This window comes from Ochotona curzoniae, unplaced genomic scaffold (assembly GCF_017591425.1).
Source record: "Ochotona curzoniae isolate NIBS_2020 unplaced genomic scaffold, NIBS_Ocur_1.0 contig_3520, whole genome shotgun sequence".
NCBI classification, from domain to species: domain Eukaryota; kingdom Metazoa; phylum Chordata; class Mammalia; order Lagomorpha; family Ochotonidae; genus Ochotona; species Ochotona curzoniae.
In genome coordinates this window covers 4,305,013-4,332,730 of record NW_024465894.1, presented here as the reverse complement: position 1 = coordinate 4,332,730, position 27,718 = coordinate 4,305,013, and the positions used below count along the sequence as shown (strand labels likewise).

The window sequence follows — 27,718 nt, the reverse complement described above, 5'->3', positions numbered from 1 at the left end:
AAATACGAACGCACACTTTATTATATTAAAACCAGGCAATGGTCTGACAAGAAAAAGGCTGCGTATGGAATACTGTTAGGTTAGACGGAAGCCCAGGACAGGACCTCCTTAGAACCCCAACCCCCAGGGAATGGTGGCTGCTTCAAAAGGAAGTTTTTCACTTAAATACTAAATTAAAAGAAAAAAACAAAACAAAAAACCCTGGAGGACACCATAACTTGCTTTTATTTCAGTATCATCCATGCTTCAGCTTCGAGTGGTCCTGGGGGGCGATGGGGAACTCTGCTGGGTGCCAGGGGCCGGGCTGCCCGCATCGGGGCCCTGCCGTATGCGCCGACTTCCACCTCCATGCCCGCGCCAGCCCAGCCCCGCAGCATGGCTCCGAGGTTCTCTCTGTTCCAGTTGTCTGATTCCAAATTTGACCCAAGGGACCGCGGATGCCCCAAGCAACAGCCCTGTCTGCAACGTCTTCCATGTTGAAAAGCAGAAGCAACTGTGCGAGAGGACGATGCAGAGGCTCCTGGTGTGGATGGGTCTCCAGGCAGCCTGTGCCCACGCCGAAGCACCAAGGCCTCCGAGAGCTGGCAGGTCTGGGTTATCACCACCCTCTCAGAATCCGAGCTGGGAGAGCTCCTCCATGGCTGCCGACCCGGGCACAGGGCGGGAGCCCCGGGACTCACTTGCGGGCCTGGTGTCGGGTGGCTGTGGTTCCCCAGCTCCAGGAGGCCTCCCTGCAGAAGTGTCAGGAGTGAGGGGTGATGGAGCACAAAGGGCCTGAGGGAGAGGGGAGCACACACCCCTCCATGGAGTGTGGGAGCAAGGCGTGGGCGAGCCCTGGAGTCCGCCCTGAAGGCCAATTTCAGAGGGGGGGGTGAAGGGTTACAATCTATGCTTCGGCCATTGGTGGGGGAGGGAGGCAGGGGACATGATGGAGAGGGTACCAATTAAGACTCAAGAAAGAAACCAGGGGGAGACGCACCCCCACACCCCTGCACTAGTCCCACGGCTGCCCCCTGAAACCTTCACCTCTCCTCTAGGGAGCCACCTCAAGCTGCAGGGAGGCAGGGGCGGGGCAGGAGGGTGGGGAAGGAGGCAGAGGCCCAGGCCAGGTGAGCAGCAGCAAGGTGACTGTGTGACGTGTCTTTTCACAGTTGAGTTAGCTGTGTCCCACCAGTGAGGGTGGGAATTGATTTAAATAGGCTTTCTTGATCCCGGAAGTTCAACTACGTGGACAGTGGTTACACTTGACAGGATGGTGTTATAGCACAACTTATATATTTCAAATGGACAAAAAATTAGTATCATTTACAGTATCCTTAGATAAATTGCCTTTGAATGGGAGCTTCCTTTCCAGTACTTGGAGGCCTACAAGATGAACCTAGAAAATGGACTACTGCGGAGCAGGCGGCCTGCTGGTGGCCGGCAGCGTCCTGCGGCCTAGTTGCTGTAGCACTGTCCTTCGGGCGGCTGCGGGAGCTTCAGGTTCTCTTTTGCCATCATCAGGCGCCGCAGCTCCTGCAGCACGACTTTGATGCTGTACGAGTTCTGCCACTTGGCCAGCACCGAGATGGCCCGAGGGTCCACCTACAGAGGCAGACAGACACACATCAGGGGGCTGCTCAGAAGCCCAGCTTGTCATACCCTCCCTGGGGCAGGTCTACTCCCCACTTCACCAGAGAGGTGGCAGTGGTGACGCTGACACTGGAGACCCACTCGGGTCTCAGTAATGTGTCCCAGGCTGGCTGCACTGCTCTGCCCGCCTGCTGCGCCCCTCGGCCACTGCGCAGAGCCATGAAGGCAACCTCGGCAATGGCAGCCAGGGCCTGGAGCCCAGGTCACTTAGTGCGGTGCGTCCCACAGCACAGGCTGGTCCTGGGGCAGGAGTTTCAGTGGAATTCAAGTGCAGCTTGACACACTGGGCACACGGCTCCAAAGCCCGTCTCCTGTGTGTGTGAGGGCAGTGACAAGAGCAAACCCACCGCCCTGGGACACAGGTCTCTCACACTCATAGCCTCTGGCGAGTAGCAGGCAGTGTGGGAGGGCACTGCCAGTCCCCGTTGCCATCACTGCCTTCCGCGGTGAGCGAGGCTGCTGCTTCATGGAGGTGCCTGGGGCGAGGTGCAGCTCACTAGGCACCCCAGATGACCCAGCTCCCTGATGGGGCCTGAAGCAGCCCTGCTTGCTGTGGGCATTTGGGGCGTGGACCAGCAGATGGAAGACCTTTCTCTTTTTTAAGCAAGTAAATAAATCTTAAAAAGAAAATGCAGTACAGGTTGAGCATCCCCTATTTGAACTGCAAGTGCTTCAGATTTGAGGTTGCTGGACTTTAGGACACTGGCAGACACCTTATAAATAATATCCTAATACGAAATGTCCAACAACTGAAACATTTTTCTATTTGAAAGGCAGAGATATGCAGGAGAGATCCTCCAGCTGCCAGCTCACTTCTCTAATGCCTACAACAGCTGGGGCTCAGGCAGGGCTGGGCTGGGCTGGGCTGAGGCCTGCCACTTCCCCCAGGGCTCCCCTAGGGCAGCAGCAAAGCGTGTGCCGCCTCCCAGGGTGCACAGTGGCAGGGGGCTGCAGCAGAAGCAGAGGGGGCATCTTGACCTCAGCTGGGAATCCCAAGGAGCAGTTAACCCTCACCACAACCCCCAGCTACCACGCCCACCCACACACCGGAGACCCTTTGACCAAGTGTCATGCTGGCATGCAGAAACATTGAGGCGATGGACTGGGAACTCAACCTGTAAAATAAGTTTACAAAGCTGAGCCATTAAGGAACCCAATAGTTCCTACTGGTGGTTAAGGGCCAGGAGGGAAAGGCATGGTTACAAGGCCTGAGCGTGCTCCTGCTGAAGGTCACAGCCACAGAACCAGTGCAGGTGAGTGTGTCAGAGCACTGGGGACAAGGAGTGGAGAGAGTGCCCCGGCCTGCACACACCAGGTGAGCCAGGGGCAGGCGGCTGGTGGGGCAGGCGGCTGGTGCAGCCAGAATGGCCCTGGTGGTAAACAGGGCCTGTGCCGACCCTGGGCAGGAAGGGTTGGGGAGGCTGGAAAACTTACCACTCCGTTAGAACTATTAATTCCATTCATGTTAATTTTTGTTACAAATCGTACAAAGGGGGGAGCTTCTGGGTATTTGGGTCCACATTCTATTTTAAGGCTGTATATTCGGTTTTCATAAATTGTCTGGAAAGAAAGAGTAGAAATGTGTCAGGCGATTAGGAACAACGAATTTGCACAGGACAGCACCCACAAGCCCGCACTAACACCCACTCACAGGAGCGCAGCCCCTAGCTGGCAGGCAGCTCGACCGACTCTCCCACCAGCTTGCCCGAGGGGCACAGACAGACCTTGAACCTGTAAGCCAGCACCCTGATGTTACACTTAGCGTGAAGGCCAGCAAGAAGACTGTCCAGGCTCGCTCCCTGGCTCGCCCCCTGGCCCTGGTCTCTGGACTCAAAGGATGCTCTGGGCAATGGTGTGTGAGGGGGCCCTGTCACACTCGTGTTCACTCCCACCAGGCCAACGCGTGAGGCGCCCCGCCTGCTCCCTTGAATGTTTTACGGTTGTCTGATCCAAGAGCTCAGTGGCACTTAGTGCGTGAAAAGTCAACCGTGCCTGTTGAAAAGCAAGGAAAAGGACAGCCCTCGTGGCAGCGCCTTCTCCCCCAGGGTCCACCCACCAGGCATCCCTCTCCCTGCAGTGCCCAGCCTCCCAGCTCCTAAGCTGCGCTCCACTGTGAAGTCACACAGTGAACACCTGCGGCTCCACAGAGCACACGGAGTCCCTCCCGAGTTCCCCTGCCTAGGAACACACGCGTGGCGACATCTAGTGGTCACACAGGGGAACAACCATGGCAGACGTGCTTTAAAGCCACCCATCCAGGACAGCACCGCCACTCCGTCACCAGTCACTGCATACCCTCGGGAAACTATCTCATACACAAACTCCCCAACCAGGAAGCAGCCTTGCTTCTCCTTCCCTGTCACAACATGGTCCCCTCCCTTCCCCCTCCAAAGGTGACCCCACAGCTGTCCACTTTCCTGCACCTGTGAAAGCCCAGCTGCAGCCTCGCTCTGACATGCTTGCATGCAGGAAAGCAGCTCCTCCTGCTGGCTCAACTCTTAGGCGGAGCTTGTGACCCCAGGCTTCCGGACTCCGTGGTGCCTCTTCATTCCTCCTCCACGGGTCACTCGGGCTCCTGGGGACCCCGTGCCAATGCTGCTCCAAGCTCTCCCGGGGCCTGTTGGCACTTGGGCTACTGATCCAGGGAAGCCTGCGCAGCACCCACAGCACTGAAGCTGGGTGTCTGCTGAACGCACGAGGGTGGCCCCTGAAGACACCCAACTCCCGCACACACGGCCGAGCAGCAAGCCAGCCAGCCGGGGGCACTGACACGGATTTATAGGTCAGCATCAGCACGCTGCACACTCAGGAAGCGCCTGTTGACAGGATCGACAGCAAATCCCACTCCCGGCTTTGTGATTCTTGCACGGAATTCAGAATTTCTATTTAAAAATCTACTTTAGGTGCCACGGGCTTGTGCTAATAACCAAAAATCACAAAAATCTCATAAAAATTATTTTTAAAAAAAGATTTGAAAAATAGAGTGATTTGGGTGGGGGAGATCTTCTACCTGCTGGTTCTCCCCCAACTCCAAAAAAAAACATGACAGCCAGGGTTGGGCTAGGTCGAAGCCACGAGCAAGGAAACGGACTTGGGGTAGCAGGGACCCAAGGACGTGGGCCATCGTGGCCTTCCTAGGCATATTAGCGGAAGCTGGGTAGGAGGCAGAGCAGCTGGGCCTTGAACCAGTGCTGATAGGGGATGCTGGTACTGTAGTGGTAGCTGAACCCACTGTGGCATGTTTAAGATCAGCCTTCCCAAGTAATTTTTTCTCTTAAAAATTTTTTTTTTAATTGGAAAGTTAGATATACAGAGAGGAAAATCTTCTGTCCGTTGATCCATCCTCAAGTGGCCCCAACAGCGGGAGGTGCGCTGCTCCGAAGCCAGAAGCCAGGAGTCTCTTCTGGGTCTCCCACACAGGTATAGGGTCCCAAAGCTTTGGGCCGTCCTCGACTGCTTTCCCAGGCCACAAGCAGGGAGCTGGCTGGGAAGTGGAGCAGCCAGGACATGAACTGGCAGCGTCCATACTGAATCCTGGCGTGTGCAAGGCAAGGACTTTGGCCGCTAGGATACTGCACTGGGTCCATCCCCTCAAGTTTTTGATAACACATTTTAAAGGCTCTAATACATATTCTGTGCCTTTATCAAAATGATAAAATTCTGCATACTGATAACAGTGCATCAAAACAAATAAGAAGGTGAGCAGTCTAGAACAGGCCCAATGAAGTCACCTGAACACACACAGGGATTACTACACGGAGTAAGTCTCAACGTTACTCTGTTCACCATGAAGATAAATTTTAATATCACTGATTTCTTAGCAAAAGAAACTACCCAAGTGTGAAGCACTGAGGTCGCACTGACATCTTCCTGGGATGTGGCCACAGCGTACCTGGAGGTCATTCGGAAGCCCAGGCAGGCGGTCCTTTCCAAGGGGGCAGGTGTGCGTCTGAGCACAAAGCACTGTCTGCCACAGCAAAAGCAACCACAAGTGACATATGCACCTGCAAGGGGCTTGAAGGAAACGTGGCACCCTCCTGCAGCGGGCACCTGGCAGCCGTTCAACTGCATGGCAGCCTGGGACGAAGACAGGAGTTGCAGAAGGCTCCCCCAGCTCCCGGGCCACGTCTGTGCTCACAGGTCTAGGCCCTGGCAGTCACACTGCTCCTGGGCCTAGAGATGCACCGATGTGTAGGAGAGAATCAAAACACGGTGCCAGAGAGACATTCGGCAAAGCAGCTGGCAGGGCAGACTGGTAAGTTCACCAATAGCATAAAAGCTGTTGAGAAGCTCAGCCACGAGCATCCCTGTCCTGAGGCCCACGGGGCCACCTGGGCTGGCACCAGGACAGGAAACAGCCAGAAAACCTCAACAGGCTAAGTGCAGTCCAGACTCCAGCTCACAGTCAACACGGCCTCCCCCTCCGGGCGCCCCAGGCCTTGTGTGTAGACAATATTCATGAACCACCAAATAACATGGCACGTGCCCCTTCTGCCTTGCTCTCAGCACTGCCCCGGCCAAGCCCTTCATTCTGGCGGCAAGAATCTGGGCTCCTGAGTTTTCACAATTTCCCCCACAGGAGCCAGTAGCAGCCAAGGGCATGGCAGGGCACTCGCTCAGACCCGCCCGGCGTCCTCCCCTGGCCAAGCTGCAGGGTGCGCTCCTGTGCTCTGCATTCCAGGTGAGACCCGCAGTGACTTTCTTTGCTTTTCAAGCAGAGCACCTATTTGATCAACTTTTTAGACCACACCACTGGGGCTAAAACACCCAGTATGGGCATCTATCCAAAGGAAAGGCAAGCAGGGCTTGGTCCAAGAGCATCCACACCGACACACTCACTGAGGCGTTATTCACAAGAGCCGGACTGGGAAACAACCCACGTGTCCACCAGTGGGTGAACGGAGGAAGAAAGCAAGCTGGACACACACAGGGGACTCTAACTCCCTCTGGGACAACATGACTATCAGACCAAGTGGAAACAGACCAGACACAGAAGGCAAACACACCGGGAGCTCCAAGTGCAACCCATGAAGACAGAGACTGCTGGGGGTAGGGGTGAAGTGGGGAGACTGGGAGACCAAAGCACACAGCTTCAGTTCTATGATCATGGGGCCAGAGCTGGGGTACAGTGGGTGAACCACCACCTTCGATCCTGGAGGGCCACTCCTGTTTCTGATCCAGCTTCCTGCACCTGAGCCTGGAAAGGCAACGAAGTTGGCCCAAGTACTTGGCTCCTTGCCACTGAAGACCTCGACAAAGTTCTTGGTTCTTGGCTTTGCTCTGGCCTGACTATGGCTCTTGTTATTTCAGGAGTGGACCAGCAGATGAAAGATCTGTCAGCCTGCCTTTCAAGTAATTAAAATATTTTAAAAAGAAAAAAATTGGGGACCAGCACGGTAGCCTAGTGGCTAAAGTCTTCGCCTTGCACGTGCCAGGATCCCATATGGATGTCGGTTTGTATCCCAGTGGCCCCACTTCCCATCCAGCTCTGGTGGTCTGGGAAGGCAGTTGAGGACAGCCCAAAATCCTTGGGACCATGCCCCGCGTGAGAGACCTGGAAGAGATACAGCTCTGGCTGTTGTAGCCACTTAGGGAGCGAATTAACAAATGGAAGATCTTCCTCTCTCTCTCCTTCTCTCTGTATATCTGACTTTTCAATTAAAATGAATAAATCTTTAAAAAAAGAGAAAAAAATGATAGTTTTGGGATCTAACATGTAGTGACTACTCTAACACTAGTACTGGACTGTTTACTTGGAATTTTGTAAATAATTAAGATAATTCTTTTTATTTAAAAGGCATATTTACAGAGAGAGAATCTTCCATCTGCTAGTTCGCTCCCCAAATGGCCACAACAGCCAGAACTGGGCCAGCTAGAACTGGGAAGTCAGGAGCTTCCGCCAGGTCTTCCACACAGGTGCAGGGCCCCAAAGACTTGATCCATCCTCTGCTGCTTTCCCAAGTCACAAGCAGGAAACTGGATCAGAAGTGGAGCAGTCAGGACATGAACCCATGCCACAGGGTCTGGGATAAGCAGGCGCACACATTCCTGAACACCAGAGGCATGACAATGTGTCAAAGATGAAGTCTGCCCCTGGGGGGGGATTAAGTACTGTGTGGACAGCTGCCACAGCTGGAGCAGGATGACCCGCATCAGCAGCGAGGCCGGGAGGTTGGTAAACACCTGTAACACACAAGGTGGTTCCAGCAGAGGAAAGCCCAGGCCAGCCTGCCAGTCAGAGGAGCTGCGACAGCTGGCTTTGCAATCCGACACCCTCCAGTGCTTGTGTAGCGAGGGGGCGTGGTCCACGCTGGGGCCTGTGGACAGCACTAAGGGCTAGAATCACATGAGGAACACGTGGCCAGGAAGCTTTGCTTTTCCACATACACACGCGCCCCTTGCGGAGGGAAGAGGGACAGAGGACTCAGAGGTTCCAGATTCCAGGGGAGACACAGGGAAACTGCTCCCCCTGCCACGCTGGCCTCAAGGTCTCCTCGATGCACGCACAGAGGCACCTGCCGTGTCGTCCTCATCCTCTTCCTTTTTTTTTATATTAATTTTTTAAAAATTGGAAACACAGATACACAGAGAGGAAGACAGAGCGAAAGATCTTCTGCCTGTTGATTCACTCCCCAAGCAGCCGCAATGGCCGTAGCACAGCTAATCAGGAGCCAGGAGCCAGGAGCTTCTTCCCGGTTCCCACATGGGTGCAGGGTCCCAAAGCTTTGGGCCGTGCTCGACTGCTTTTCCAGGCCACAAACAGGAAGCTGGCTGGCAAATGAGGCTGCTGTGACTAGAACCGTTGCCCACATGGGATCCTGGCACATGTAAGGGGAGGACTTTAGCCACTAGGCTACCGTGCCAGGCCCTTCCCTCTCTTTTTGCACCCTGAGTGGCAGCTTTCTTTGTCTACTGCTTTGTAACTTAGTTTCTTACTTCTGTATTAGTGGGATCATTGCAAAACACGGAAGTCAGCACCACACTCTTCAACCACTGAACATCACATGACACGGTCTATTAAAGAATGCTACCCTGGACAATGCTGCAGGATGCAATTTTTTTAAAAAAACATTTTAAAGAAACATATGATCCAGCTATTCCGCTCCTAGGAATATACCCAAAGGAAATGAAAACTGCATATGAGCAGGGCATCTGTAATCCAATATTTACAGCAGCACAATCTACAACAGCAACGACATGGAAACAACCCAGATGCCCATCCAAAGAGGAGCGATTAGAGAAACTGTGGTACATCTACTCTGCGGAATATTACTCAGTCATTAAAAAGAATGAAATTACACCATTTGCAACTAGATGGTCCCAACTAGAGAGCATTATGCTCAGTGAAATAAGTCAATCTCCAGAAGACGAATGCCACATGTTCTAACATAAGGAAACGATGACACAAACTGAAACGTGCAGTGATGGAGTAATGGCGACTGCCACCTCCGGACTGAACGTGTTGGACATAACCAGACACTGGGATGCTGGACTGACACTGTACCAGCAATGCTGGGGCACACTCAAAGAGCAGACTGAGTTAACATCATTTGGAGAGGGGGGGAATCGGAGGGGGGAAATCCCAGACTGTACACAACTGTACCATAAAATTAAAAAAAAAAATCATTTTATTGATTCAAGAGGCAGCATTACAGAGGGAAGAGAGGAAGGAACAGGGAGAAAAGTAATCTTCCATGTGCTGCTTCACTTGGGGGCCGGGCCAGGCAGAGTGCACCTGGGCCTGCACTGTTTTCCTAGGAGACTGTGGGGAACGGGGTGAGCAGCAGGACTCACAGCACTAATGTGGATCTGCTGTGCCACAGCAGCACCCGAGGGAGGAATTCTTCAAGAACAAGAGAGAGCAAAGTACTGCCTTTTAAAATCTGATGCCAAGGGCCCAGCGTGGTGGCACAAGTGGTTAAGGTCCTCGCCTTGCATGCCCGGGATCCCATATGGGCGCCGGTTCTAATCCTGGCAGCCCCACTTCCCTTCCAGCTCCCTGCCTGTGGCCCGGGAAAGCAGTCGAGGACGGCCCAAAGCTTTGGGACCCTGTACCCGCGTGGGAGACCCGGAAGAGGCTCCTGGCTTCGGATCGACATAGCATTGGCCGTTGCGCTCACTTGGGGAGTGAATCATCGGACGGAAGATCTTCCTCTCTGTATATCCGCCTTTCCAATAAAAACATAATAAAAATAAATCTTTAAAAAAAAATCTGATGCCAAGACTTTTTTCTTTTTTAGTGAAACAGTAATAAAGATACAATAGGGAGATGAGCTCTATTTAGATCCTTTTTATGACTATATTCCTACTAATTCCATTTCAGTTCTATAGCATTGATTTTTTAAAGATTTCTTTCTTTTTATCAGAAAGTCAGATATACACAGAGAAGGAGACAGAAGAAGATCTTTCATCTGCTGGTTTACTCCCCAAGTGGCCGCAACGGCTGAGCTGAGTTGATTCGAAGTCAGGAGTCTCTTCTGGGTCTCCCATGCGGGTGCAGGGTCCCACGGCTTTTGGCTGTCCCTGACCATTTTCCTAGGCCACAAGCAGGGAGCTGGATGGGAAGTGGAGCAGCCAGGACATGAACTAGCATCCATGTAGAACCCTGTCACATGCAAGGCAAGGATTTTAGTCACTAGACTATTGCGCTGGGCCCAAAGGTTTATTTTCATCTACTTGAAAGGCATATCGAGAGAGAGAGAGAGAGAGAGACGTATGTCTACCTTACATTTGTAAGTTCAATTCTCTAATGCCTGCCACAGCCAGGGTTGGGCCCGAGGGAGGACAGGAGCCTAGAATTCCATTTGGGTGTCCCATGTGACACTTCTGCTGTTTTCCCAGATGCATTAGGAATTTGGGACGAGACTGGAAACAGAGTATCCAGGACTTGAACTTGTATTATGATATGGATGCAGTTATCACCAGCAATTATTTAACCTCCTATGACACACCACCCTAGCATACATCTGAGATGCAAACCACAAACAGGTTGTGACACAGCCCCCGGAGCAGGCGCAGATGCTCCTCAACCTACCAGGCGGTTCTATCCCGACAAGCTCAGGAGTGGAGAGCCTCGAGTCACAGAATGTGCGGTGCCCTAACCCAGAGGGTACCACACTTGGTCCAGCCACCCTTCAGAAAGGCCTACAGCTGGGCAATCTCATGTAAAACAGTCTCTTCCATGAAGAGGTTAGGAAGGTCTTGGGTAACTTTAGTAAATGCTGTGCTCAAAGTAAAAGCAGAAGGGCTGTAATGGTTCAAAAACCACCAATTCCGACCACCATAACGCTCGAATCGAGTAAGCCTCCTTCACGTCTCTGTACCCTTGGGGAGTGGAGAGTCAGAACTGTGGGGGCAGAGACAGTAACAAGTGCTGGTGACGGTGGGGAGGGGGGGGTGACCTCACGGCCTGCTGCTGGGACTGTAAAACAGTGCAGCCGCTCTAGGAAGGTCTGCCACTTACCCCAGGATCCTGCAATTTCACCCTCAAGCAAACAAGCCTACACAAAAACTCCACACAACCTGGCAGCATCATTCCTAATGGCCAAAAACGCAGAAACAACTCAAATGTTTATCAACTAACGATGGGCACACAGAATATGGTTATGTCCATACATCGCATTAGCACGCAGTCACAAAACTGAACGAAACACCAACAGATACTACTATTACTACGATGACTCTTCTAAGTACAGAAGTACGTACTCCTTCACCCCATTCGTATGCAATGTCTAGAAGAAGCAAATTCACAGCACCGGGGGTAGACCAGCAACTGCCAAGGGCAGGAAGTGGAAGGTGGGCAGAAGGTGGGGAGTGGCTGCCAACAGGGATGGGAGTTTTTTGTTAGTTCGAAGCCTGAACGTCACCGTGTGCACTGTGCGGAGTTGTGAGGTCACCCCTGGATCTCCAGCTGCGGGGCTCATGTGAGAGGTCACAAGGACGCGGTGCACTGTGTCCCCAGGGAAACCCCGACAATGGTATTGGCTCACCAAGACCTCAAACTGGCTGTACAGGTGAGAGCAGTGGGCTGCACCCCAGTTCCTCTTCTCTGTCCTTGGACGAGCTATTAGGACTTCTGATAAGCAATTCTGAGAAGTCAGGTGTGGTCTGTTACCTGCCAGCCACATGTGGTGAACATGACCTGCGGCATACCTGCCAGCTGTGCATGTTGGATGTGATCTATGACATGACCGGAAGAGCCAGAGACACAAATGCGCCTTCTAGCCAATTAGAGTGCCACTGCTGGGTGGGTGGGAGGACTGCTGGGAGACGGCCTCTGGCTTCCTGCTTTCTTAGCCTATATAAGTTTGTGTTTGCTTTACAATAAACGGACATGCTCAATCAAACTGTCTCAGTGGTCCTTTTTTTTTTAAAGATTTATTTTTATTGGAAAGATATACAGAGAGGAGGAGACAGAGGGAAAGATCTTCGTCTGCTGATTTACTCCCCAAGTGGTCACAAAGGCTGGAGCTGAGCTGATCGGAAGTCAGGAGCTTCCTCTAGGTCTCCCTCGTGGGTGCAGGGTCCCAAGGCTTCGGGCTGTCCTTGACTGCCTTTCCAGGCCACAAGCAGGGAGCTGGATGGGAAGCAGGGCTGCCGGGATTAGAAGTTGCACCCAAATGGGACCCCAGCGCGTGCAAGGAGAGGACTTTAGCCGCTAGGCTGTTACTCCAGGCCCCTCGGTGGTACTTGTAGCTGCTGAGGAACACTGCCCGCCTTACCCTGCTTATTGCAGGGCCTGCTGGCCAGAAAAGCCCCGAGACAAAATAAGCATAAGGGAAGTGCCCGACACACTGCAGCTACTCATTAAAACAGCCCATTTTGAAGGCAGAGAAGCTCAAAGTCAGGGTGACATAAATTGTTTTAACTGGAATCGAGTGATCATGGCCTGTATTTTTTTGTTAAGTGTATAATTCAGTGGTATTCAGTACCATCCACAATGTCACGTACTAGCTCATTCTGAATTTGTCAGACATTGTAAGTCAGCTGAGCCACAAAGCTGTCCCTCGCCGAGTAAAGGTGGCGGAAGGAAGACTGAGTTTCTCACCCTTAGGAGCCCACACTCCCATTCGGCGTTCGGGGTCACATCCCAACTGCTTCCCACTAAGGGGCCAGGGCGGCAGCAGCTAATGGCTGCAGGACCTGATTCCCTGCCACCCACCTGGGTGGCCAGGATGGAGGTCCTTGTTCCCAGCCTTAGCCAGGCTCCTGTAGGCACTTAGGGAGGGAAAAGCTGGATGGAAGACATCTCTTTCACTCTGCCTTTCAAATCAATGAAAATAAAAAGGGCCCTGTGTGATAGCCTAGTGGCTAAAATCCTTGCCTTGCATGCACTGGGATCCCATATGGGCTCTGGTTTGTGTCCCAGCTGCTCCACTTCTCATCCAGCTCCCTGCTGTGGCCTGGGAAGGCAGTGGACGACAGCCCAAAGCCTTGGGACCCTGTACCAACGAGGGAGACCTGGAAGAAGCTCCTGGCTCCGTATTGGCTTAGTTCTGGCCATTGTGGCCACTAGGGGAGTCAATCAGAGGATGGAAGCGTTTTCTGTAAGTCAGACTTCCCAATACAAATAAAGTAAAAGTAAAGAAAGAAAGAGAAAGAAAAATAAACCAAAACAACTTTTAGGAAGAAACCCAAGAAAGCAGCCAGGGGTACAGAGCGCCCTTTCAGAGCGCAGGGGGACAATCTGCACAGGGAGGCACAACTCCCAGCCTGGCCTCCTGCTGTCTAACAGATCCAACAAATTAACCCAGGGTGTCACAGCAAAAATGATAAAGAAACCACAAGTAGACTGAACCACACTGAATTGCAAGGTCTAAAAATGACCCCTGTGGCAACGTCTCCCAGCAAAGCTGCTCACTTTGGTGGCTTTGGCTGCTGGCCAGGCTGACACCAGAGCGTCGTGACCTGTGCTGAGCACTGCCCTCCGCCTGCTCAGTGGGCTGTGCCCCGGCTGTCTCTCTCCCAACAGCGCAAAGCCTCGCCTCCACGGCAGGAACGAGCAGTGCCATGCTCAGGCACAGGCTGACCTGGGCCAGTGGTGATGAGGGCAGTCACAGCCCCTCCAGCTGATGGCAAGCGGGCACCCCCCAGCATGGGGGTCTCCTTCCTGACCCCACAGCCAGTCACTGCTGCATGCCTGCAGAACTCTGGAACGGAACCAAACACACACTCAAATGTATTGAGGGGACACTGCTGGGACGGGTCAGAGCACAGGTCGGGGTGTGCCACAGACCTGCTCCGGGACTATCAGCCGTGTGGCCCTGGACAGGTGACAGCATTCCCGAGTCTGCATCCCCATATGCTGATCTGGATGCAGGCATACCCGCTACCTGGTCCTGGAAGGTTGACCACGTACCCTCAAAACAAGGAGGGCTGACATCGAAAAGACCAGGGACTGTCAGCAAATCACCACGCTTGCGGTCACGTCCCATCCCCACCATGTGGCTCTTTTGTGCAAAGGCCTCTGGGTGGGCTCAGCAGCGCCTGGAACAGACCAGGGCTGTTAAGGGCCAGTGAGCTAGGACACAGGCGCACAGCCTACCTGGGGAAGTGACCCACCACTGCCAGGGCTTTCTCAGCTTGGAAACAGGCCGCAGGCACGCCAGTCAGCCTGGTACCTGGAACCTGGTACCCAACAAGCTCCGAAGTTGGTTCTAATCTACATTTGAGGGTCTACATGGCCACATAAATTCACGCAGGTTTTTGCTTACCATTCAGAGGGATTAAACTGCACCAGAGGAGGTTCAAATATCTAAACTGAAACTGGTCAAAAAAGAATAGCCACATGAGAAAATATACCATTGGTGAGGTTTTTTTTTTTCCATGATAAGGCTAGTTTTGTTTTAAAAAGGAGGCACAGTGAATTTAAGACATTGACATTTATAGCCGCAGCTCGACGCTTACTCTTGGAGGCCCAATTATCATCCCTGTCCATCTTGTAAGTGTCATGTCTTCGTCATCTTCTAGACCCCAGCTAACTGTGCCATCTCCTACTCCTTTCTGGCCTTCTTCGAGTTCTTCCAACAGTCGGAAATTGCGAGGGACTTTTACTCCTAAAATAAATGGAAAGAAATTCAAGATACTAGCAACTGCAGGGGAACTTGTAAGCCTAGCCACTCATCAGCTCTCCCTGAGAATAAAGCCACCAACATGCAAAACCTTGCTGACAGCACTTACACTGCAAACTTGCCACTTAGACGTAGCACCAACCAATACAACCGAAGGGAAGGGTACACAGCCCTGTGGCATAGGAAGTGACCAGGGTTGGATGGCAGGACTTTTCGTCACTCCACCCTGTTCCCGGACAAATACGCACCTACACGTTGGTCCACTGGGGTCCTCCGGCGTGAGAGAAAGCCCCCAGCACCGAGTGCTCACCAGCACACAGGCTGTTTCCCTTGCTCTTAGCGCCCTTTCTGGGCTCAGGCGTGCTCACCAAGCACACCGCCTGGAGAGGCCGAGCCCCATGGCGAGGCAACACACAGAAATGGCACCCAGTTAATCAGCTGGCAACTGAAGGTGCCAACAACAAAATTTTCAATTATTTAAGCCATAGTCTTTCCCTCCTAATTTATGAAAAAGCTAAATCAAAGACAACAGCTGTTTCTCTGAATTTTTTTTACAAAAATCCCCAAGCCTGGCCAGCAGCTCAGGGAAGCAGCACACAAACGTGGCTCACAGGGTCAGAACGCAGTAACCCGAGTTCAAACTGAAAACTGGGTCACTTCTTGACATATTCCAGAATACAGCTTCAAAATGCTGAGCCCGCATGTGGAGCAGGGAGGCTGGCTTCCTGAGCCTGGACACAGGGCACCTGTGGCCACCAGGCCTGCCTGTGTGCCTCTGTCCTCCCCAACTCGTGCTGTGACCATTGGAAAAACTTGGGATTCAGACAAGCTTTAATCTCCAACTGTTCCAAAGCTGAGACACAGTAAGTCCAAAGCAGGGCTTACTGTGTGACTGTGAAGACAGGCCCCTCGGTGGGGCGGGAACCTGGGGCTGAGAAGGGAGTCAATATTCCCTGAGGTTTAGGACATGGCTGTGATCAGATCAACTTAGGCATTTTTCCAGGCACTGGGAAACAAGCAGAGAGCAAGACAAACAACTCCTGCCCCCATGGTGCTGGTGTTCCAGTGGGAGACTGCTAGTCATGCCCCGCTCCCTCCACACACACTACCCACAGTACCAGGGCTGCAGCTCGAGGCAGTGATGAGGGTATGTGTGAGAGTGAGTAGGTGTCGTGACTAAAGACCTGCAGATGAGCAGCACAACTGGGGACACATGGATGGAGGCCTGTGGAGGCAGAGGCAAGAGTGAGTGTGAAGGTCCTGAGGGAAGGTGCCTAGAAGGTCAGAGCACAGGGGCTGGAGTCACGGAATAGCAAGGAAAGCTGCTGCCGGGATGCCAGCATTCCATGTGGGCGCCAGATTGGGGCCCAGCTGCTTCACTTTGGATCCAGCTCCTTGTTAATATGCCTGGGAGGATGTGTGAGGATGCCACACAGGACTGAGCCCCTGTACCCATGTGGGAAACCCAGAGGGCTCCTGGCTTCTGGCCTCAGCCTGGCCCAGCTCTGACTGTTGCAGCCATCTGAGGAATGAACCTCCAGATGGAAGATGTATCACTCGCTCTCTCTCTCTGTCTTTGAAATAAATAAATCTTTTAGAGAGAGAGAGAAAGAACAGCAGAGATGGTAATTTAGAAAAATAAGAGCCACAGTGGCACGAGAAGCTGCAGGAGTTTCTAACAGGACTGGATTTGTCCTGAACAGAAACAGCAGGACGCCGCCACAGTCCTGGCCAGGACAGAGTGACAGGAGTGCAGGTGGGGACAGGCAGCACAGGTCTGCACTGTGGAGGTGGGAGCAGCAAAGGTGCAGCAGATGCCTGCAGGTCCTGTCTGCCCCTGAGGACCTGACCCATCATTTGACGGTCACGAAACTTATGGCAGGAACACTGGCCCACCTTCCCATTTACAGGTGGAACATAAGGATCCTTTTAAAGGAGAGGTAAGAACAGGTGACTGTGGGACAGAATGAAACAGCGGCACATATGGCGGTATTTCAAAGTAGGCAGACTTGGAAGGCTCAGGCGGGAAGCACTATTTTCCAACTGCGCAGCAACCAACTGGATGGATTATCTGACACCTCTGGATTAAGTCTCCTCTAGCAGACGTAGAACTGAAGGAGGCAGGGGACATTACAGGCAAGCAGCAGCCTGTAGCAGAAGTCATGACCGCTTCTGTTCACAAAATGCTACATCTATATTTTTAAGCATCTTAATTAATCTGACTACAGAAAATCACTATGCATCACTGTTGTAATTTCTAACAGGTAATTCATACGCCTCCACAGACAAAAATAAAGGCTGCGAGAGCGCAGGTGAACACTGCCAGGAAAGTTGGGGGGCATGTGTAACTGAGGTCCCTGCTCACAGATGGTACCACTGTTCAACTCTGTCCCCTACGCACACACAAGGAAGGGCCACATTAAAGACACAGGGCAACCACTCGCAAGCCAAGAGAATACAACCCAGCAGGAAGCACACCTGGTGACGCCAGTCTCCAGCACGGTGAGCATCCCGCCATTGTCGCTGAGGTCTCCTAGCCCGTGGTACGTTGCTGTGGTGGCCCTAGCAAACTAACAAAGGGATGATATCGGAAGAAGCTCCAGGGCACCGACACTGTGGCATAGTGGGTTAAGGTGCTGCCTGTGACGCTGACACACGGTACTGGAGTGCCTGGATGCTCAGATTCTCAACCAGCCTCCACCTAAGGCGCCTGGGAAAGCAGTGGAAAATGGCCCGAGTGCTTGAGCCCCAGGCCCCACACAGGAGACCTGGATGGAGTTCTAAGGTTTTGGCTTTCCTGACCCCGTCCAAGCCACTGTAGACATCTGGAGAGTGAATTAGCTGGTGGGAGATCTTTCTCTGTCATTCGGCCTTTCAAGTAAATAAATAAATAAATAAATAAATAAATAAATCTTTAAGAAGCACTTTAAGAAAGGACACAGCCCACGACACCGGGGGCGGGGGGACATCTCCGGACAGGAGGATTCTGGGTACTTCCTCCAAGCCTCTGTGCTTCCCAGTTTCCTTTACCATCACCCCATGTTACCTGCAAAGCAAAACCTGGGAAGTATAGCGACTTGTACACTAGGCAAGATGCTACTCAAAGCCTCGCACTCTCTATTCTGTCTGGAAGACTGTTTCCTGACACTTTGTTGGAAAGTCAGAGTTACAGAGAGAAAAGGAGCAAGAGGTCTTCCATCCACTGATTCATTCACCAAATGGCTGTAACGGCCACAGCTGAGCTGATCCACAGCCAGGAACAAGCAGCTTCTTTTGGGTCTCCCCATGTGGGTGCTGGGGCCCAAGAATTTGGGCCAGCCTCCAATGCTTTCCCAGATTATATACAGGAGCTGGGTCGGAATTGCAGCGGTTGGGACACCAGTGTTGCAGGCGGAGGCTTAGCTTGCTATGCCATGGTGTCAGCACTGCTCTCCTCAGAAATTCAGAGGCCAGCACTGTGGCCTAGCGGGTAAAGCTGCTGCCTGCAATAGGCCATCCTATATGGGCACTGATCATGTCCTGGCTATTCCACTCTCAATCCAGCAGTTTGCCAGGGGCCTGGGCGCCTGCCACGCATGTGAGAGACCCAGATGAAGCTCCTGACTCCTCGTTTCACAGCCTGCCCGGTGATGGTTTATCAGCCAACTGGGAAGTAAGCAGGTAGATGCAACATGGAAGATTTCGCTCTCCCTCTCTGAAAATAAACTCACAGATCTTTTTAAAAAGTCAAATGAACAACAGCAAAGCAGCTTTCAATGCCACAGCTATCAAGCTGCTCTTTTCAGCAAGATTAAAAACAAAGTTACTTTATTTTATTATTCATTTTTATTTTATAATTGGAAAGACAGATTTACAGAGAGAAGGAAAGATAGAGAGAGATCTTGCTAGTTCATTCCCCCAAGTGGCTGCAATGCCTGGGGCTTAGCTTACCCGAAGCCAGAAGCCAGGAGCCTCCTCCACATCTCCCAAATGGGTGCAGGGTCCCAAAGCTTTGGGCTGTCCTTTACTGTTTTCCCAGGCCACAAGCAGGGAGCTGCATGGGAAGTGTAGTAACCGGGACAAGAACTGGAGCCCATATGGGATCCAGGCACTTGCAAGGTGAGGATTTAGCCACTGAGCCTTAGCGCTGGCCCATCTTCAAAGGCAGGTCTAAGTATCAGCTGTTTTGTCTCCCACAAACATGAGCTGGAATATACTTTAGGGACTATCCTAACACCTTACAGCAAAGGATGACGAACACAGACCTGCAATCCAGCTCTGGCCCTGCAATTTCCCAGCCACCTAGCTGTGTCCCTACATGTCACCTGAAGCCCCAGGAAGGCAGGGAGGGATCCCAACGCTCCTGCCCCTAAAGGTGAGGAGGGAGAGTAACTGAGGCAAGACCTGGAAGGCACACTGGAAACCAGCTGACACCCTTTGAGCTAGCTACAATCGGCTACACTTCAATGCCCACTTGACCTTCTGTCCAGTGCCAGCTACCATCTTTTTCCCTTATCAGCAAACAAAACAAAAATCAAAACCCTTGGGGTCAGCACCGTGCGCAGTGTGTGACACTGCCACCTTCGACACTGGCATGCCATTGGAGTGCAGGTTTCGAGTCCTGGCTGCTCTACTTCAGATTCAATTCCCTGTTAACACACCTGGGAAAGCAGTGGAAGATGACCCAAATACTTGGGTCCCAAACACTGTCAACGTGGGGAAGACCCACGGACTCCTGGCTTTGGCCTGGCATAGCTTTGGCCATCATGGTCACTTGGGGTATGAAAGAGTAGATGGAAGCTTTCTCCAACTTTGCCTTTTTTTTTTTAATTGTTATTGGAAAGTCAGATATACAAAGAGGAAGACCTTCTGTCTGTTGATTCTATTCCCCAAGTGGCCACAATGGCTGGAGCTGAGCCAATCTGGAGCCAGGAGCCTGGAGCCTCCTTCCACATTTCCCATGAAGGTTCAGGGTACCAACACTTTGGGCTGTCCTTAACTGCATTCCCAGGCCTCAAACAGAGAATGGGATGGGAAGTGGGGTTGTTGGGATTAGAACCAGCGCCCATATGGGATACCACCAAGTGCAAGGCAAAGATTTTAGCCGCTAGGCTACCATGCCAGGCCCAACTTTGCCTTTCAAACAAAAAAACCAAAACCTTATAAGGCTATCTAGACTGCTACTACAACTTTTTAGTACTTATTCCAGACTTCTTCCAATTACTCACTGGTATCACTAACTAAGCCACTCTAAATTCATGGTATAACAGTACAGTCAGCTTCACACCCCACCTCAAGTTCCTGCATCTCCAGACAGCTCCCTCCTTCAGGGCCTGCTTCCCCCTCCTTACCAGCCATCCAGCCCCATCTCCTGGACCACCAGGCTCAGTAGCTACGTCCAGGTGTCCTCAGCCTGCTTAAGCCCTCGGTGACTCCAGCCAGACCAAGGCTCCGAGTTCTATTTCCAACAGACTGCCTCCTTGACATCTTACGCTCCCCGCTTTGAGTATATGGAAAACAATACTGTCCTAGCCAGACCAAGGCTCACCAAATTTCAACTCCGGGTTATTTCTGAGAATACGACAGGGAAAAGCTGGCAGCATCATTTACAGGGAGCTTAATACTATCAACATTACAAAAGGGATTTAGTACAGATGTTGAAGCCCAAGATCACATATGGAGTTTTAAATATAACGACCTTAAGAACTCTGGATGAGAGCCAGCAGTCCCCAGAAGCTCGCAGCCCTGTCCCCGACCTGCAGGGAAGGCCAGCACGGCACTTCTGTCCGGTCCCTTCCTTCTTCCTGACTGCCTAACTCGCTCCCTGAGCGGCCCTAGGCGGGGCTGTGGCTCCCCCATCTGGCATGCCGTCTGGCACACAATGGTACTCATTACAAATTTCCTAGTTGAGGAAATTGCAGACTCTCTTCCTCCCTTTCCTTTTGAAAACTCAATTATTAAAAAAAAAAAAAGACAGTGATAACATAATTGAGACACCTATGGTGTTTTGAGATAAGCAAAACTTGATAACTAGGGCCCGGCTCAGTGGCCTAGCGGCTAAAGTCCTCGCCTTGAAGGTGTCAGGATCCCATATGGGCTCTGATTCTAATCCTGGCAGCTCCACTTCCCATCCAGCTCCCTGCTTGTGGCCTGGGAAAGTAGTTAAGGACAGCCCAACTTTGGGACCCTGCACCTGTGTGGGATACCCAGAAGAAGTTCCTGGATCCTGGCTTTGAATCGGCCATTGCGCTCGCTTGGGGAGTGAATCATTGGACGGAAGATCTTCCTCTCTGTCTCTCCTCCTCTCTGTATATCTGACTTTCTAATAAATAAATAGATCTTTAAAAAAAAACTTGATAACTAGCCTTATCATTTAATGATTGAAAATTCTGGGAACTACCCCCTTTTTAAATGCTTATTTTTATTTGAAAGGCAGAGCTATCTTGAATTACAGACAGGGAGATCTTCTATTTGCTGGTTCACTCCCCACATTGCCGCAACAGCTAGAGCTAGGCTGGTCTGACTGGGCGCTTCCTTCCATCCTCCTGTGTGCAGGGCCCATTCTCTGCTGCTTTCCTAAGCACATTGACTGGGAGCTGGACTGGAAGTGGAGCAGCCCATGTGGGATACTACTGCTGCAGAGGGAGGCTCTGCACGCCACAATGCCAGCCCCCAAAATAACCCTTACTATTTTTTTTAACAAGGGAAACTGATTTCTCATCCAACCCACACAGCAAGAAGATTCTTCACTACAAAATATTCTTTTATAAAATATGTATAAAAGAACAGTGCAAACCATTTAGAAACTGCATACTTTATGTTAATACAATCAACACTTTCTACCATGCAAAATACATGTAAATGGCCCAACCATACTCCAGTTCTCAGCTTCCAGAAGCTACCGCAGGACGTGACACTCCAAGCAGCTGCAGACCTCAGAGGCCCCGCGGGCTAGCGCAGGGATTGGCCCAAGGGAAGACGTCACTTAGTCTGCCCTAAACGCAGCGTGTGGGTTCACGGCCACAGTGCGCTAACTTCAACAAAGCACTTCAATAAACACTGGAGGGCAGAGACATGCCCGACAAGAAAGCCACAGGGGAACAAACGGTCTAAGTCACTTTAATATGAATCAACCTGAATTTCAAGATAGCCAATATTTCCTTGCGGATCTGACATGCAACAGCCCGCTACAGAAACAGCATTGAGTGGTATTACTGCAGGCTGCAGGCACTAGCCAGACAGCGTGACTGTCCAGAGCTAACAGCAAGTGTAAACGCACAGGCTGTGAATGATGGAAGTGCTGCAGTAACTTGGGCACAGTGCTGAAGCATCACAGTCATTACAGAAGCTTTAGAAGAACACACTGGTTCGTTACTTCAGAACTCTTCTTTGCAGAGGACTTTCCCTGGACCAGTATCAGAAGCCAGCCAGCTACCCGCTTGGCTAAATTATAATCTGTAAGTCAGCAGCTGAAGGATATTACAAAGGAAATATCACAACCAGACTGTGATGAATTTGATGAATTTTACATCACAGTAAAATATTTCATGCAATAATTTTTGAAAAAAATAGCAATGTACTAAAATACATGTGATGCAAACAGGATTTTAAAAGTCCTTTAAATACCACATGGGTGTTTGACGCAATAGCCTAGCGGCTAAAGTCCTTGCCTTGAACATTTCAGGATCCCATATGGGCACCGGTTCTAATCCCGGCAGCTCCACTTCCCATCCAGTTCCCTGTTTGCGGCCTGGAAAAGCAGTCAGGGACAGCCCAAAGCCTTGGGACGCTGTACCGTATGGGAGACCCAGAAGAGGCCCTAGGCTCCTAGCTTTAGTTGGCTTGGCTCCGGCAGTTGCGGTCACTTGGGGAGTGAATCATCGGATGAATGAGCTTTCTCTTTGTCTCTCCTCCTCTCCATACATCTGACTTTGCAATAAAAATAAATAAATCTTTAAATAAATAAATGGAACTAAGAATCTGGTACTGCCACATTAAATAAGGAGGCCTGCAAGAGAAACCTGGAGTAAATACCCCCAAAAGCCTTTGAGGAAGTCCAGGGCAGACAGCTGACTCGTGCGGTTGCAGCTTGCTCAGCTCCCTCGCAGGGACTGCTTCTTCTCCGGTGAGGCAATGGCTGAGGACTCTGACAGCACCAAGGTGAGAACCCTCACTTTAAGGGGGGGCACAAGGAGTGGGGGAAGGCGGAGCAAACCATTACATGTCATAGTCATACAATGTGATGACAAACAGCCAGTGGTCCAGCGCGTGTACCTTGCTGTAGGCTTGGCGTCAACTGGCTTTTCTCACAGAAGTAGAGACAGAGGAAGCTGGGCAGGGACAGGACAGAGCTGTTGCACGAGGACGCACCCCCATCAGCATCACCTCGACATGACAAGAGGTCACACAGCCACTGCTGCTCTGCCTCTGGCGAACCTGCCTGTTTGCCTACAACAAGGTGGGATTTGGGCTGACTTGTCCTAACACTGAACAAATGCCACTGGGCCTACCATGACTTCAGGAACTGTGCTGCGTGCTACAGACCCGAGCCGCGAGCTGGTGAAAAGGCAGAGACAATCAGGAAAGCCAAACACTACAGAGAGAACCAAAGAACATAGCTGTCTCCGATAGGGACGAAGAGGACTCCATGGACAGAGTATTCTGCAAGGGTCTTTCTGGGCACTGTGGCCTGCATGCACACGCTCTCACAGCAGACCAGGGCCCAATTAAAACATTCATGTATTTAAAAGACACAGTGACAGCGAGAGCGTGAGAGACAGCACCATCTTCCAACTACTGGTTTCTTCCCCAGACGTTGCTGGGCCAGGCTGAAGCCAGGAGCCACAACTCCATCTGGGTCTCCCCCAGGGGTGGCACGAAGCCAAGCACTTGCACCACCACCCCGTTGGTTGCCATCAGGTGGTATCAGCAGAAAGCCGAGTTGGAAGCAGGGTAGTCTAGGGATTGGTGCTACCACAGGGGATGCAGACGTCACAGCAGCAACAGCATAACTCACTGAGCTACCACACCCAGCCCAAGACTGACTTTTCTTCAGGTACCTACTGCTACCTGAAGAATAAGATTTACTGGGCCCGGCGTGATAGTGTAATGGTTAAGGTCCTCATCTTGAACATGCCAGGATTCCATATGGGTGCCGGTTCTAAACCCGGCAGCTCCACTTCCCCATCCAGCTCCCTGCTTGTGGCCTAGGAAAGCAGTCGAGGACGGTCCAAAGCCTTGGGGCCCTGCACCCACGTGGGAAACCCGGAGTCGTCTATGGGCTCCTGGCTTCAGATCGGCGTAGCTCTGGCTGTTGAGGCTGCTTGGGGAGTAAATCATCAGATGGAAGATCTTCCTCTCTGTCTTTCCTTCTCTCTGTACATCTGACTTTATAATAAAAATAACATAAATCTTTAAAAACAAAACAACAATCATTGCAGAGTAGCAATCCAGCAGGTAAAAGAAGAGGAAGAGACAGAGATGAAGAGGAAGGTTAACGGGAAGCAGGCGATGACGGTTAGGGGTCCTCGGGACAAAGTCTTCAGAGAATAAGAGCTTGCATGGCCCTGTCTCGCCAGCTTCCCCTTGTTACTGTCACAGGGCAGAGCCACCTCCCCAGCTGGCACAGTGAACAGCTCTCCTGACCACAGGGCCCAAGTCATACAGAAGGCACTGAACCGCAGGTGGTGGCCTACAGGGCTCACAATGGGGTGGGAAGCAAGGCCAGCTAAGGGACCAGAGGGTCTCCTCCACCATCTCTGTCCACTGCCCGCGGGATGACATTTTCACAGGCTGGCTGTGGGGATGAGGTCACCCTGACCCTGTAGCCCTTGGTTTTTGGGCAGTGGTCCGGGACCTTGAGAGAGGAAGGAGTGGGCAGCCCAGGCAAGGCGGTGTGACAGGGAAGAGGCCTTTCATAGTCCCGCTGTCCAAGACCTATGCGGACTCGCACCTGGTAGAACCACGTGGCAAGCAGGAAGGTGTCACAGCCAAGTGCCCAAAACAGCAACCAAAAAGCGCTAAGTTCAGCCCCTCCGGGAACTCAACGGCTTCACAGCTGTTCCCTGGCAACTCAGGGTGCAGATGATCCAAGCGGTCAGCTCTACATCTGACCACCTGAGCCAGCACACCTGTCTTCATGGTACCCACTTGAGAGCTTCTTGTTCCATGCCTCTCACTGCACCTAGAGGCCCGGGTGTCATTCTCTTCATCAACACTCCCAGTCATGCAGTCATTCATTCATTCAAGTTTTCACCAAGTGCCTCCTCTATGCCAGACGATTGTTCTATGGGTTCCCTTCACACTTGATAAAACCCAAGGCAATTTCTTCAACTCATCTCTCTGGGAAGCTCCTGACTGTGCTGACATGCCAAGCCCCGCTCCACCCCGGAAGCCTGTGTGTCCACTGCACTCCGCTCTACCCGGGACCACACTGTAGGGGTCAGCTCGCCTCTCATCACCCGTCTTCGTGCAAAACGCATCTTGTCCAAGAAGCTTCCCTGGCTACTTGTCTACGTGCCTGACCACATCACACAGCAGTACCTACTGCTACCTGAAACACCTTCCTTATTCACTCTGCCTTGCTCCTCAGGAACAGGGGTTATGTCCATCTCACATGCTACTCACAACAGGAACCAGCAGCCCATGGTAAACAGCAGTTGAACACAGGCACAAGAGTTTTGGCGAACTCATGTCTGCATGTCTCACAGCCTGTACCAGGTTACCTAGCCCTGCCAAGTGCCCTTGACCTCCACTGGACAGCAGTGGTTCACATTTTATCCAACTGCCAGTTTTTAGGAAGCACTCCTCAATGGGTGGGGCCTCAAGACATGGGACTTAAGTAGTTGTTGAACCGGGTTGCAGGTAGACAACCTGGTGAAGCTGTGACAGCCCTGCCGTGCCAGCTGCCCAGGCACAGTGACCTGGTAGGAGTACGACCCTAGTGAGTCGAGTCTGACTCAGCCTCTCTCCTGGGAGCGCCTGTTGCTGTACCCTGGTCAATAAGTTGAGTGGGTGCTGTCAACTGCAACAACATCTAGTGACAGGATGCCTGGCTTCCTGTGTGCTGCAGGAAGACCTCCCTGCTGGGGTGTGAAGGGCAGCTGGTGGGGGGTGCACCAGTTCCCCTGCATCCACTCCTTTCACTCCCACCCTACCAGAAAAGGGGGACACCCCTCCCCCATCCCGCTCCTTTGGAGGGCGAACCTCTGCCAGCTGTTAGAATAGCCCCAGGATTCCAGACCCAGGCTGGAGGGGACACTGTGGTTCAGGTGCTTCCTCCTCTACTCACCCGCTCCCACCTCACCTGGCAGAGGCCCTCCTCAGAAGGGGACCACCTGCACTCGCTAACCCTACACTCGCAGATTCCAACATGCCTTCCCATCTCGGCCCCTTTGGGGGATTTTGGGCTGCTGATGCCCACCTCAACAACCAGAGAAGACCTTCTATCTTGGCAACCCCCGCCCCAGCCTACTGCAGAATGCTAAACTCTTCAGGGTGTGTAGCAGGGAGCCCAATCCCTTATTAAGCGCCACTTTCCACCAACTAGGGACTGGAAAAGCACCCGCTATATGCACCCCCTTTCCCTCCATACACCCAACAGTCCTTGTTCCCTCCGTTCCTCTCCCACTCCTACCCTAGGGGGAGCTAACGCATTGAACCCCTGAGTCTGGCCTTTTATTCAAAGGAGTGGGAGAAACTGCAGATGAGATAAAGGTAATGCTGCTTCTCTCACTCAAGTTATCTTAAAGGGAACATCTGGAAAACTGACCCTCTGTGCTTCCACCCCTCAGCTGACCACCCCCGGCAGGCACCCCAGGGCTCCCCTTCACCTGCTACTCTGGGCACGTCCCTCCTGAAACCTAACTTGGGTGTGTGTGTGTGTGTGTTGGGGGGAGTGTTGGGGGCTCCATCTGCCTCAATGGGGCTGGCAGTGCCACGGTCCACCATCGGGTCGCCCCAATCAGACCCGTCTGGCATCTCCTGCCCCACCCCCATCCCTCCTCACAACACTGATCGTGGAAAGAGCCCACGATCCTCCCCCAAACAGCCACCCCTTTAAAACAAACCAAGATTTCCTCAGCTAACCCACTGTCCCAACACCACGAGGGACCCCATTTCCTTCTCCCAACTCCCCCGAGGGCAACTCCTGGGCATCAGCGCCAAGTACGCGTCCCAGAGCTCCCCTCACTCAGACCGCCGGCATCCAGACCGGGACTTCGATCTACCTTGGGGCGCCTCCTCACCCTCGACCGGACCCCTCTTCTTTCCCACAAGAGCCACCAGCCAGTTCGGCCCTTCTCTCAAGCGCCCAGGACTCGATCACCCCGGGCCCCCAGCAAGCGCCGCGGTGGGGCCCTCACGCAGCCCGTGCAGCCTCGGGGCCCCGCCGCGCCGCCCACAGACCGCTCCGGCCCCCGCCCGTGCTTCCGGCCACCGCCTGCTCCTCCTCCCCCGTCAGGCCAAGCTGGTCGCCGCCACCAAGCCCAATGCACGAAGGCGGCTCAGCGACTTTAGCCCCGCTGCAAGGGCCTCTACGGCTTCCCGCTTCCCGGCCCAGGCCCGCATCCCGCGGCCATCCGGCCTGACCCAACACCCCTGCTCACCCGAGCCCGTGGTAGCTGCCATCTTGCGTCGCTAGAGCTCGAAGGCCGGCCCGTTCTTCACCCCGACTTCAGTTCCCGGGCTCTGCTGCGCAGGCGCGCGCGCACGCGCAGGCACGGACGCTGACGCCTGATCGGCGCACCCGCAGGCGGCGAGGGGTTTCCTCCTTTTTTAGAAGGAGGAAATATTCGCGTGCGGAAGGGCCCGGCAACCTGCAAGCTTTCCCGAGCCAGGCTGCAAGGGAGGTACTAGGGTGATTAGATTGGGGAGAGAGCGATGATGAAAGAAAAAAAGGGGAAAAGAAAGCTTGGGGACAAAAAGCGGCCGTTTTGCTTCGGGCATTTCTCCATCTGGTTGGATCTCTTTCTTTCTCCTGTGTCAGGATGGAGGTGAAAACTGAAGCCGCGAGGGATCAAGATCCAGTGGTTTCTCTA

General features: G+C 52.5%; 1 protein-coding gene across 3 annotated transcripts; it reads right to left on the bottom strand.

Moving 5' to 3' along the window:
* Window positions 1-27,372, bottom strand: UBE2V1 (ubiquitin conjugating enzyme E2 V1). Of its 3 annotated transcripts, none has more exons than XM_040981325.1 (4): window positions 27,287-27,372; window positions 14,539-14,687; window positions 3,067-3,192; window positions 1-1,584 (listed from the first exon to the last, which is right to left on the bottom strand). In XM_040981325.1, exons 1-4 carry the CDS (start codon window positions 27,306-27,308, stop codon window positions 1,438-1,440), a joined length of 444 nt encoding a protein of 147 aa, XP_040837259.1. In that variant the 5' UTR covers window positions 27,309-27,372; the 3' UTR covers window positions 1-1,437. The 3 variants fall into 3 exon arrangements, with proteins under 3 accessions (XP_040837259.1, XP_040837258.1, XP_040837260.1); XM_040981324.1 differs by lacking the exon at window positions 27,287-27,372 and adding an exon at window positions 17,181-17,462; XM_040981326.1 differs by lacking the exons at window positions 14,539-14,687; window positions 27,287-27,372 and adding an exon at window positions 14,346-14,500.
* Window positions 27,373-27,718: the final 346 nt, after the last annotated feature.